Source organism: Lepidochelys olivacea (assembly GCF_965140295.1).
Source record: "Lepidochelys olivacea isolate rLepOli2 genome assembly, chromosome: 1".
NCBI lineage: Eukaryota > Metazoa > Chordata > Testudines > Cheloniidae > Lepidochelys > Lepidochelys olivacea.
Genome location: NC_140411.1, coordinates 346,653,954 through 346,667,452, shown reverse-complemented (window position 1 = coordinate 346,667,452; position 13,499 = coordinate 346,653,954). Strand labels below are relative to the sequence as shown.

At 43.1% G+C, this 13,499-nt stretch overlaps 1 protein-coding gene across 2 annotated transcripts in view; it reads left to right on the top strand.

Annotated features, from left to right (window-relative positions):
• CHCHD3 (coiled-coil-helix-coiled-coil-helix domain containing 3) overlaps positions 1-13,499 on the top strand; it is a 243,425-nt gene that overhangs the window by 183,440 nt on the left and 46,486 nt on the right. For both annotated transcript variants that reach the window (XM_084617879.1, XM_084617878.1), the window contains exon 6: positions 8,418-8,488. In XM_084617879.1, the coding sequence (XP_084474005.1) occupies positions 8,418-8,488 (71 nt within the window). The remainder of the gene's footprint in view (positions 1-8,417; positions 8,489-13,499) is intronic.

Sequence of the window (13,499 nt, the reverse complement as noted above, 5' to 3'; positions counted from 1 at the left end):
CTACCAATTGGTGAGGATTATTATCAAGCCTTCCCCAGGAAAGGAGATGTAGGGCTTGGGGGGGAATATTTTGGGGGAAGATGTCTCCAAGTGGTCTCTTTCCCTGTTCTTTGTTTAAAACGCTTGGTGGTGGCAGCATCCTGTTCAAGGGCAAGTTTGTACCTTGGGGAAGTTTTTAACCTAAGATGGTAAGAATAAGCTTAGGGGGTCTTTCATGCAGGTCTCCACATCTTTACCCTAGAGTTCAGAGTGGGGAAAGAACCTTGACACCTTAATTCTGGTATTTCCTAATTTTTGAGTGCTTGACTTGTTCTTTTAATATGTTTTTTCGGTATGTAATAAATAATTACAGTATAGCACGTGTGTGTGCGCATGTACAGTAGACGTGCAACATTGATGTGTATTTATCGGTGTATTGAGGGGCTATTCCACATCAACAGTAGAGGAAATAAAAGCTATTATTAATTCAACCGTTACTCTGCTAGTCCATTAGTAGACAATGCAGTAATGTAATTTCTAATTGACAGCATGTTATAGCAAGCATCATTTCTAGTCAGTATTCTCAGCACTAGCTACTGGTGAAATTATTCTAAGAAGTGGGGAGGATTTTTTTAAAATGACTTCATCTCTGGATTGTAAACAATTATATACATGAAAGAAAATCCTGAGTGAATTCTGAAGGGAAGGTATTACACAGAAACACATGATATACTCAATCTAAGATGACAAATGTCTTCTTAGTAGCAGCTTATTTGATCACTCAAACGGCAATTAAAAAGATAGAACAAGTACACTTGGAATGTTGTCTGTGTGTCAAAAATGCACCTTCATGCTTGAAAATTATAAAAAATTACAATCGATCTTTACAACTGTTGTGTTCATCTTTATTGATCAGGCACGAGAAAGATAAATTGCAGCCCAAATAAGATTATAGTAAATGTTAGCATCGTAAGGGACTATAGGTTGATAGAGGGCTATTCATCATTTCAAATAGTGACCTGTCCATGCTCATACTATAGTCAGTGCACTGTCTAATCACATACGTATTGATTTTATCTACATCCAAGAAACCTGGCTGCGACTGTCATTGGGCAGACAAGATTGCTTAAATGTAAAGAGGTCACTGGTGTGAAGACTATTCCGTTTTCATTTTCTTACTGATTTATTAAAAAATACGCTACCTCCAGTCATGTGCATGAAACCTCAATTCCCATACAAATGAATTATTAGGTCCGGATCAGAGAAGCAGGAGTGCAGTAGACCACCATGCCCCTCTGTGATCGGTTTATGTGCTTTTGGCTGTGGTATGTGTTACACAATTTGTTATAATTTGTGGTGATGTTTTGACTTGAAATTTAATTTCACCCTTCTTCTGAGCTTAGTATTCTTTTCTTTTGATTTTTGAAGAGCTCAAGTTAGTTTGTAATTTATTAGGAAAACCTTTAGAAGACACAGTGGCTCAGAGTATGAAATGTCTATCTTTTTACCTTTCCAGAAAGAGTCGCTCTTTTAGTACTAAGTGAAATAAGTTTCAGAGTAACAGCCGTGTTAGTCTGTATTCGCAAAAAGAAAAGGAGTACTTGTGGCACCTTAGAGACTAACCAATTTATTTGAGCATAAGCTTTCGTGAGCTACAGCTCACTTCATCGGATGCATACTGTGGAAAGTGTAGAAGATCTTTTTATACACACAAAGCATGAAAAAATACCTCCCCCCACCCCACTCTCCTGCTGGTAATAGCATATCTACATTGTAAGGAGAGTGATCACTTTAGATAAGCTATTACCAGCAGGAGAGTGGGGTGGGGGGAGGTATTTTTTCATGCTTTGTGTGTATAAAAAGATCTTCTACACTTTCCACAGTATGCATCCGATGAAGTGAGCTGTAGCTCACGAAAGCTTATGCTCAAATAAATTGGTTAGTCTCTAAGGTGCCACAAGTACTCCTAAAATAAGTTTGTGGTTTCAGATCAGTCTCCAATACAGTAACCCGCTTTGTGGCTTTTCTTTTAACGTCATTTGGCACAGATAACACTTGGTCAGGAAAGCTCTTGTGACCAACTGATCATGAAGACCAAATCCGCTTTTGCATTCACAAAAGGATAATCCCTCAAGATCAAGGCTAAGGGCTTTACAGTGCATTTTCGTAAACTGTTCTTGTTACAGGTTTCAGAGTAACAGCCGTGTTAGTCTGTATTCGCAAAAAGAAAAGGAGTACTTGTGGCACCTTAGAGACTAACCAATTTATGTGAGCATAAGCTTTCGTGAGCTACAGCTCACTTCCTCGGATGCATACTGTGGAAACTGCAGAAGACATTATATACACAGAGACCATGAAACAATACCTCCTCCCACCCCACTCTCCTGCTGGTAATAGCTTATCTAAAGTGATCACTCTCCTTACAATGTGTATGATAATTAAGTTGGGCCATTTCCAGCACAAATCCAGGTTTTCTCACGCTCTCCCCCCCACACACACACACAAACTCACTCTCCTGCTGGTAAGAGCCCATCCAAAGTGACCACTCTCTTTACAATGTGTATGATAATCAAGGTGGGCCATTTCCAGCACAAATCCAGGTTTTCTCACCCCCCCCCCTTTTTTTTTTTCCAGAAACCACCCACACAAACTCACTCTCTTGCTGGTAATAGCTTATCTAAAGTGACCACTCTCCTTACAATGTGTATGAAAATCAAGGTGGGCCATTTCCACCACAAATCCAGGTTTTCTCACCCCCGACTCCCCCAAAACACACAAACTCACTCTCCTGCTGGTAACAGCCCTTCCAAAGCGACCACTCTCCCCACAATGTGCACGATAATCAAGGTGGGCCATTTCCAGCACAAATCCAGGTCTTCTTACCCCCCCCCCCACACACACACACACAAACTCACTCTCCTGCTGGTAATAGCTCATCCAAACTGACCACTCTCCTTACAATGTGTATGATAATCAAGGTGGGCCATTTCCAGCACAAATCCAAGTTTAACCAGAACGTTGGGGGTGGGGGGGCGGGGGTAGGAAAAAACAAGGGGAAATAGGCTACCTTGCATAATGACTTAGCCACTCCCAGTCTCTATTTAATAGTAAATTAATAGTATCCAATTTGCAAATGAATTCCAATTCAGCAGTTTCTCGCTGGAGTCTGGATTTGAAGTTTTTTTGTTGTAAGATAGCGACCTTCATGTCTGTAATTGCGTGACCAGAGGGATTGAAGTGTTCTCCGACTGGTTTATGAATGTTATAATTCTTGACATCTGATTTGTGTCCATTTATTCTTTTACGTAGAGACTGTCCAGTTTGACCAATGTACATGGCAGAGGGGCATGAAAATCTAGAATGATAGTTTCCATGGACTGTGTTGTGGCCATCTAAATAGATTAAATGTTTTATGGATGCCATAGTAATTAACCTTGAATTGTAACACTGTGTAAACAATTAAACTCGAGTTTTAAAAGTGTATATGTAAAAAAAAATAAAATATGTGACAGTACGATGTGGAATAAAGATTTCATTGGCATAATGGCATGATTTTTGTGATGCCACATTACTCAAGAGTTTCAATGCCCTAAATCAGGTCTAGCAAGTGCCAACAAACCCATTGTACCACACCACATCAAGTGCTCTGTATATGACCCACATGTTACAGAAAAACTATTTTAGAGAAGTTTTGAACTGTTTTGTATGACTGACTTCATTTTTTATTCTTCCTACTATGAAGCCAAGTGCCTCAGCTGATCTACCCTGAGTCCAACTCTGCCGACATGGAGTTCAGATGAGCTCAGATCAAGCCATAAAAACCTCTTGAAAATTACAAAAAAGTACATTATCTAGACATAAAATGTCACAACTTGTTAGTCAATTGTCTTAGAATATTGTACATCCCACTGTGAAGCTCCAACATTTTCGGGTCTAGAAAAGTTTTTACTGCCCATGGGTTGAATCTTGCCTGTCTTGCATTTTGAAAGTGGGTGATTGGTGGAGTCAGGGGGAGAGGCATTCCAGAATTAAGGGAAGATGGAAATACATTTCTGGAGAGACAAGATGGGTGAACTAATTGTGACACTCTGTACCCCAAAGCAACACATTGACACCCCCATATTTACCATGGTGATGTAATTATGACATGTTTTGTACAAAGTATGCCTTGTAAGGTATCCTTCTAAAAGCCTTGATCTGTTGATTATTGGATTACATGTGCTATCATTGTATATGAAGTTATGAATATTGACTATGTACCAGTATTTCAAATGGGAGTAAAAAGAAAAGGAGTACTTGTGGCACCTTAGAGACTAACCAATTTATTTGAGCATAAGCTTTCGTGAGCTACCGCTCACTTCATCGGATGCATACTGTGGAAAGTTTAGAAGATCTTATATACACACAAAGCATGAAAAAATACCTCCTCCCACCCCACTCACCAGCACGACAGTAATCCACCAGTTAGGGGTGGATTAATTATGTTGATGGGAGAGCTCTCTCCCATTGGCTTAGAGCAGCTACACTAGATATCTTACAGCGACTCAGCTACATTGGTGCAGCTATGCTGCTGTAAGCTCACTAGTGTAGAGATAGCCTTAGTCTTTCGTGACTCTCAAGCTCCCGTGAAAAATAATGTTGATTCAGAGACTGAGATGTAGAGCCTGTTGCAGAGGGTGAAGGAAAGCGGGACTTTTGAACCCTCTGTCTCTTGCGTGGTAGTTCATAGGGCCTCTGATGGAAAAACTACTTAGCCATATGCTTAGGTCTGAACAATGGGCGTTAAAACTTCCTCTTATGGGCAGGCCTGTGTATCTCCAGTGAGTGGAAGGTAGCTCTGGAGTCCTTCAGGGTATGCAGGGATTTATCCATCTTCTGACTGAAGGGAAGTGTGATTCATCGAAGGGAAGGTCCTTATTGGCATTCTGGACCTCCCTAAGGAACCACGATTCCCTGCACAGGACGATGGCAATAGCCATAGAGCTAGAGGATGTATCGGTGGCATTGACTGCAGGATTGTAAAGCTGTTTTGGCCTTGGGTACCTATGTTACCCCGTTCGCAAGACTCCACCTTCGTTGCCTTCAAATGGTGCTGCATTGGTATACTCTCCAAACCACTCTTCCACGAACCGGTAACAGTTCTGGCCAAAGTATTGTCTTCCCTGTAACGGTGGACAACTCCTCGGCAGGTATGCATGGGTGTCCCCTTTCTCCCTTCTTTTCCACACAGGACCATTATTACAGGTGTATCTCTGTTAGTTTGGGGAGCCCACGTGAACAGGCACACATCATAAGGTACCTGAACATCTCAAGAGTCCATGATGCACATTAAGATCCTGGAGTTATGACTAGTCCGGAAAGCATTCAGTTATGAGTAGTCCGGAAAACATTCAGGTCTTTTCTTCCATTTATTCACATTCTCCATGTCATTATAATGTCTGACAATGTTATGACTGTCTTTTATATCAACAAGCAGGGAGGAGTGAGATCCATCTCCCTATGTGCAGAAACAGTCAGTCTCTGGAACTGGTGTATCAACAATAGAACCACCCTATCAACAGCTTACCTTCTGAGGAAGCAAAATATGCTTGCAGACTCCCTCAGCAGATATTTTGCAATCAAACATGAGTGGGAGCTCCATGACATGGTATTGCGCAATATTTTCAATCTATGTGGAACCCCAACCAGAGACCTGACTGCTTCTCAAGCAAACGGGAGCTGCACCATATATTGCTTCAGAGGAGCCCTAAGTTACCACTCCCAGGGTGACCCTCTGCTTCTTCCTTGCTTGGACCAGTTCAACTATGTCTTCCCTTCTCTGGTGCTCCTGCTACAAGTTCTATGCAGAATCCAGCAGGACAGATCTGATCATCCCTTTTGGCCTAGACAGTTTTGGTTTCCCAACCTCCTACACATGTCTTCCCAACCATCAACCATCCTCCCAATGTTTCCTGAGCCAGTGGAATGGCAAGATCAAATACCCCGCTCTGTGTACGCTCCACCTCTGGGCTTGATATTTGGATGGGCATCGTCCTTAGAATGTTCATGCTCCACAGTCATGAAAGTCATCCTTTCTAGTAGTAGAACGGACTCTACTATAAGATGTTACCTAGCTAAGTGGAAGCGCTTCTCTTCTTGGGCATGTCAAAGGGACGTTATCCCAGAAACTGCACATATTCCTCTCTTCTTGGACTGTATCGTCTCTTTGAAGACATCAGACTCATCCATCAGCTCCTTGCAAGTCAACTTGGTGGCAATCAGTGCATGATATACACCTTCTCAGGCCTACGTGGACTTTGCACATCCATTGTCCAGTAGATTCTGGAAAGACCTAATCAGAATCTTTCCATCTTTTCAGAAGCCTACTCTCCAGTGTGACTTAAACATTGTTCTCTCAGTACTCACAAGGCCCTCCATTGAATTTTTAGCCTCTTGCTCCATGTCTCTCCTTTCCATGAAGGTCACTTTCCTTGTAGCCGTCAGCTCACCTAGAAGGATTGGTGCGCTTGGAGTAATGTTGGCAGAGCCTCCTTTATACTGTGTTCCAAAAGGAAAAGTTTTATTTGCATCTGTACCCTAAATTCATTCCTAAAGTAGTTTCCGAATTTCACCTTAACCAGTCGATTTACTTATTGTGTTCTTCCCAAAACCGCACGCTTCCACAGAGGAATTAAGTTTCCACTCCCTTATGTTTGGCAGGACTTGGCCTTTTACCTGCAAAGAACAAAACCAATCAGGAAATCTCAGAAACTATTCATCACTACAGTAGAAAGAATCAGGGGACATGCCATTTCCAACCAAAGAGCCTCCAAATGGATCTCTGGCAGCATTCTATTCTATCAGCTATTGAACCTTCCCCTGGGGTAAGAGCTTATTCTACCAGAGCACAAGCAACAACTGTGGCATCACTTCAGAAGGTACTCCTCCTTGGCATCTGTAAAGCAGCCACGTGGAGCTCTGTTCACATCTTTGCGAGACATTATGCTCTGGTGCAGGACTCCTCTGCTGATACTTCATTTGGGATGGCAGTCCTCCACTCAGCTCTACCATCTACATCTTTGCACTCTCATCCTACATAGGTACTGCTTGTCAGTCACCCACAGTGGAATACAATAGGGACCATCGCTCAAAGAAAAAGGGGAGGTTTGAGATGCGTGGTCCCTATCTGTATTCCACTATCCACCCTCGTTCCCCTCCACTTCAGATCCTATCTGATTTGCGGTAGAGAAGAAACTGGAGAGTCAGTCGGTCCACTCTGCCCTTTATCCCCTTGATCCCAGGCAAGAGATGAACTAGGGCTCATGTGCCAACCAACAGGCCCTACTTTTAAATTCTCTGAGACTGGGCACATGGTGTGCATGCATAACCCACAATGGAATACAGCTAAGGACCAAACATCTCAAAGAACCTAAAGTTACAGGTCAGCAACCGCCCCATATCACTTGTTGGTGAAAGGGAAAAACTATCTAACAAAGGCAGCTTGATTTTAAAAAGATAAAATAGCAGCTGTTGGAAGTTACTCAAAGTTTGGACTATTAGAATAAGTTAGAAAGAAATGAACTGGTGAGCAAAGAGCCAGTTGGACAGTCAGAGGATGAGTGGTTAATTTATAACATAACTGCAATTTATGACATGAATATCGCCTCCACATAAAGTCTGAGTGTACACAAGTGTAAATACATACACACAACAATAAGGATTCCATTTATGGATTATCCAATCATGTAAAAATTATGACTCCCTCAATGATGGCAACAGCCTCCTGATTTATGTTCCAGTCATCCTCCTCCTTCCAGTTCTTCCTTAAAACCAGTTTTTTATGTAGCCTTCCTACTATACAAAGAACTAGCACTGGTTCAGAATTTTTTGACTAAAAGCTTTTTCATCAGAAAATGCAGATTTGTTGAAACTGAAACTTTTTGGGGGAAAGAGTCAGTTTCTACTAATTTTTTAACATGGAAAAAATTGAGGAAGTTGCTAAATTGTTAATAAATTTTGTTTCAACATTTTCTAAATAAAAATTTCCAGTTTTACAACTTGAAAGAGGCTTTTGTTTAGAAATTTAAACTACCGTAAAGTCAAAACTGAAATGAGACATTTTGACCCGAACTAAACTTTTTTGGATTTTTGGTTTGTGACCGTTTTTGAAATTTTGACTTGTCATCCCAAGTCGGGATGGAAACATTTTTCTATATAGAATATTTTCTCTGGATAAGAAACTTTCCATTCTAGCTCTGCAGTGAACTGCTCACCAATAATGCTTCTGCTTCATCTTGTACTTTAACAGTTATCCCACCTTTTGTTTGTCAGGATTATACTGTAAGATGTTCAGTGCAGGGACCTGGGTTCTTTATACGTTCTGTAGAGTGCCAGGAATGTTTTCACCACTATAAATATTCGTTAGGTCATAACGTTTTCACTTTCTCCTCTCTTTTCAGAGTGCACAGTTCTACAAAGTAACCACAGAGCAATACCAACAAGCTGTCAAAGAAGTGGAAGCTAGGTTCAAGTAAGGCTCCCCCTCCCTCCCCCCCGATACTTTTGAGTATGTGAATATGATGAAGTTGTGTTCATATTAAAATAGGCAAAAATTTCTCCACCTGACCTAGCAGCCTGTGCTTGGAAGGTGGCAAATGAAATATATTTTTGCAGGACTGGTTATTGAAATGAAAGAATTTTGGTGAAATCTGGTAACCAGCCCATATTGTATTTACCTTGATTGCATAGAAATTGACAGCACAGTTAGTAGTATATTAATTTATTTACACCTGATTCTATTTAAGAATGCTTTGAAAAACTCTACTCCTTAAACATGCATCTTCGTTAATGTAATTCCAGAACTTGGGTGCCAACCTTGCATTTCAGTAGTAGTCATCCCATTCTTGTTTAGCATAAAAGGTATTTAAATCAGTGATTTAACTTTGCCTGTAATAGCGAAGGTCAGGTTGAATTATTATTAGACCTGAGGATGGTTAAATGAAGATGCAGTAATTGATGGACCAAAGAGACTCTGACCCTTAGCTTTGGACTTTCAGTTTCTGCCAATTCTTCCATTAAGCAGAAAGTGCCATTCATCATTTTTGTATGAGTATGAAAATAACCTTTTACAACCCTTTACTCTCACCATCTACCAATAGATACTGTAGACAAAAATTATGGAATTGTGGCCATATTTTGGGTGGAGGTGTGGAAGCCTATGTAGAGCTCTGATACCCTGCCCCCGACTACGTCTGGTTTATAGTAGCTTAATAAAATGATAAGTCTTTAACAACCTTACTATAAAATTACTACATGTTTCAGTGGTTGGATCTGTTTGCCATTTCATTGTGTATTCACTTACATATTATTTGAGAATCTCTTTTTAGTTTAGTGTTATGTTAATTTAGTGCTGGTTAAAGGTACCAGGTTTGCAGCCTTATGGACTGAACATTTCTGACCATCGAACAAGTATTGATTGAACTACACAATGACACTGTGCTTCAACCTTGATCTGGAGGGACTGCAAGTAGGAGTGAGAAGATGGTTTGGTTGCTATTGATCATTCAGTTGTTCCTTCCCTCCCTCTCTTTCCATCTATGGGGCTAATTAATTTTATCAACGTCGTTGAATTTGAAACATCTAATTAGCACCCTCCTTCCTTTCTTTAATTAAAAAAATATATATTTTTCTTAGTGTATGCGCAACATGGCACATGACCAGGATTCATTACCGAATTTGGTCCGCTGGCTGGATCATTAGCTTTTTTGGCCCAGGCCAGGTACTGATGGAGAGCGCAACATGAATGCTGATCCATGTTACTAGATATGAAATAAGGGAATAGTTGGTAGGTGGTAGTAGCTATTGTGACTTATGTCCAGTGACTTCGTTTGCAGAGTTGGGAGGCCTGCCGTGTTCCAGCCCCCAGCAATTTCCAAAATCAGTCAAGTACTGCCTGGCTCTTCCAGATGTTTACAGGCCTGGCCTAAACAGCAGGGTTCTAGGTGTAGTACCTAACATCACACAACATAAAATCATCTGGGAAGTTTAAAAACCAGTTGTGAAAAGCATTCCATTCAGTTCTCCTTTAACCAGAAAAATAGTTGTGCAAAGGGGATATGGGGAATGGGATTGTGAAATCCTCAGACTTGTTGAGACTTCCTCCTTCTGATTGTCAACAGAGACATGAATGACCATTGAAGGAAAATAATTTCAGGGAAGTTTGGCCTGCATGTGCAAGTAAGGAAGCATAACAGGTGAACTGATGTTATATCTAGGATCGAAAAAATTGGGTTTGTCTAGTCTGGAGAAGAGTAGACTGAGAGAGGACACGGTAACAGTTTTCAAGTACATAAAAGGTTGTTAAAAGGAGGAGGGAGAATTGTTCTTCTTAACCTCTGAGGATAGGACAAAAAGCAATGGGCTTAAATGGCAGCAAGGGAGGTTTAGGTTGGACATTAGGAAAAACTTCCTAACTGTCAGGGTGGTTAAGCACTGGAATAAATTGCCTAGGGAGGTTGTGGAATCTCAGTCATTGGAGATTTTTAAGAGCAGGTTAGACAAACACCTGTCAGGAATGGTCTAGATCAGGGGTTTCAAACTCAAATGACCACAAGGGCATCATGAGGACTAGTACATTTGCCCAAGGGCTATACCACTGACCACCCCCAACCTGCGCTGCCCTGGCTCTGCCCCCACTCCACCCGTTCTGTGAGGCCCTGCCTCTTCCCACCCCTTCCCTGCCCCATTCCAACCCCTTCCCTGAAATTCCCACCCCAACTCTGCCCCCTCCTTGCCCCCAGGGGGTGCAGGGGGCTCAGGGCAGGGGGTTGGGGTGCAGGAGGGGGCCGGGGTGCATCAGGGGGCTCGGGGCAGGAGATTGGGGTGCAGAGGGGTGTGGCAGGGGGCTCAGGGCAGGGGTGTGGCAGGGGGTTGCGGTACAGGAGGGGTGCGGCAAGGGGCTCAGGGCAGGGGGTTAGGGTGCAGGAGGGGTGCGGCAGGGGACTCAGGGCAGGGGGTTGCGGTGCAGGAGAGGTTCAGGGGGCGGGTCCGACCCGGCGCACACTGGGGGCAGGGCAGGGCAGGCTCCCTGTCTGCCTGCCCTTCCCGCGTGCCACTCCGAGAAGTGAGCGGGGGGGAGGGAACAGGGGTCTGTGTGTTGTGCTGGCCGCTCCTCTAGGTACCTCCCCTGAGGCTCCCATTGGCCAGGAATGGGGGAACACACAGACCCCTGTGCCCTCCCCCCGGCAGGTTCCGGCCACTTCCCGGAGCTGTGCGGGGGAAGGGCAGGCAGCCAGGGAGGGAGCCTGCCCTGCCCCCAGTGCGTGCCAGGCCGGAGCCACTCTAGGTAAATGCTGGGGGGGCCGCGGGAAGCTGGCGGGCCGCAGAAAATAACCCCACGGGCCGCATTCGGCCCACGGGCTACGTGTTTGAGACCCCTGGTCTAGATAATACTTAGTCCTGCAATTGGTGCAGGGGACTGGACTAGATGACCTCTTGAGGTCCCTTCCAGTCCCATGATTCGTGGATTAGATCCTTAGGGTATGTCTACAATGCAGTTAAAAAACTGCAGCTGACCTGTGTCAGCTGACTCAGGCTAAGGGGCTGTTTAATTATGGTGTAGACATTCAGGCCTGGGCTGGAGCACAGACTCGAGGACCCTGTGAGGTGGGAGGGTCCCAGAGTTTGGATTGAAGCCCAAGCCTGAAAGTCTACACCACAATTAAACAGCCCTTTAGCCTGAGCTCTGTGAGCCCTTGTCAGCTGGTGTGGGCCAATCGTGGGTGTCTAACTGCAGTGCAGATATACCCTCAGACTATATCTTTCATTGTTGTTTGCAGTGTTGTTGTAGCCATGTTGGTCCCAGGATATGAGGGAGACAAGATGGGTGAAGTAATTTTGACCAGTCAAAGATATTATCTCACCTTCCTTGTCTCCCGTAAACACTTTTGAAGCCAGTTGTTTCCTGTTTACGGTCATCCATAGATGACCAAGTCCCCAAGTGCACCTTGGCAAACTCATCCGTCTTGTCAGCAGTTTCTGATAGTTGTACTCAAATACACTTTGTCAACAGTCTCTAAAAATAGACCTGGGTGAGAAATGGCTTTCTTGTCATTGAACATTAAAACGTTCCCTGTTACCCACTGGGATGATACCAAGACCTCTTGAAAATTTTAGCAAAAAAACTAGAAAGATTGATTCACCCCAGAATAGCCAATAGGCTGATGGCTATGGCACTTTATGTGGAGGACACCAGGGATGTGAAGGACACAAGGTCTGGGGTGAGGGGGCAGGGTGACTCTATCTCTTGACAAAATTATATCCCTAATTTTAAGCATGAGAGTAGTCTCCTTGAAATCCATGCTAATAATAAATACAGAGGGCCAAATACAAGGGTGTTTTTTAAAAAGGGGAGGTTTGTAGCCCAATCCTGTTTTATCCAACGCTATGGCTACACTGCAGAGCTTACAGTGGTGCAGCTACGCTGCTAATGCAGACACTCTAAGCCAACAGGAGATTTTAGGAGAGAGGACCGAAGCCTGACCCCACTTGAACCCCACCCCCTGGGTTGGGAGGGCGAAGCCTGAGCCTTACCGCCCCGGGTGGGGTGAACCAAAGCTGAAGCCAAAGGGCTTCAGTCCAGGGCAGGGGGCCTGTAACCTGAGCCCCGATGCCCAGGGCTGAAGCCCCGGGTGGTGGGGCCCAGGCTTTGGCTTTGGCCCCAGCAAGTCTAAGCCAGCCCTGGTGACCCCATTAAAATGACTTAGGGGTCCCGACCCACAGTTTGAGAACCACTGACTTATACCAACCTACGCTGTAGTGTGTATGTAAGCTAAGATGCCAGCGTTTGTTGGGGTAGCCTGATTAGTGGTTCCAGATATGGTTCATTGCTATATAGAGGCAGAAAAGACTAGAAGAAAAGGTATTTGGAAGTACATTTATAAGTTCAGATATGTTTCATAATTAGCAAAAATAGTGAGGGACACTTGGGATGCAAATGGATTTTATTACCCCATATTTCACATTTTCGTTCATGTAAAAGTCTCTTTTTAAAACTGTAAATTTCCATGCTCTTGTGGGGTTAAACTAAATGAATGCTATTTTAACACTGTCTTTGGTGTGGGGTTTGATACATAAATTATGAATGATTTAGTGAAACCTAAAGATGATGCTCTTTTGGTATCACCAGCCGCTTCTTGTGTCAGTGTAATTGAATGTGAGAATGGAGGACAGGGTTTCAAGCAATAATGTTTAAAGAGCTTGTTTAATTGGCTGTAAAAGAAGAATTAAATAAGGTTGAACTGCTAAATTTATAATTCTGTTAAATGTGTAAACCAATGTGCTGCATGTTAGTACGATTTCAAGTTGAAAGTGTGAGATTAATAGCACTAATTGTGGTATTGTTACGAAGCTGCTCCACTAATCATTTTAAACATCTCGAATTTTGGGAAGTTTCATCCAGATAGCTTAGAATTCTGTTTCAACTTTTAAATTAAAATTTATTTCAAGAGTTTGAAATAACTATCTACCTATCTTTCTTGCAT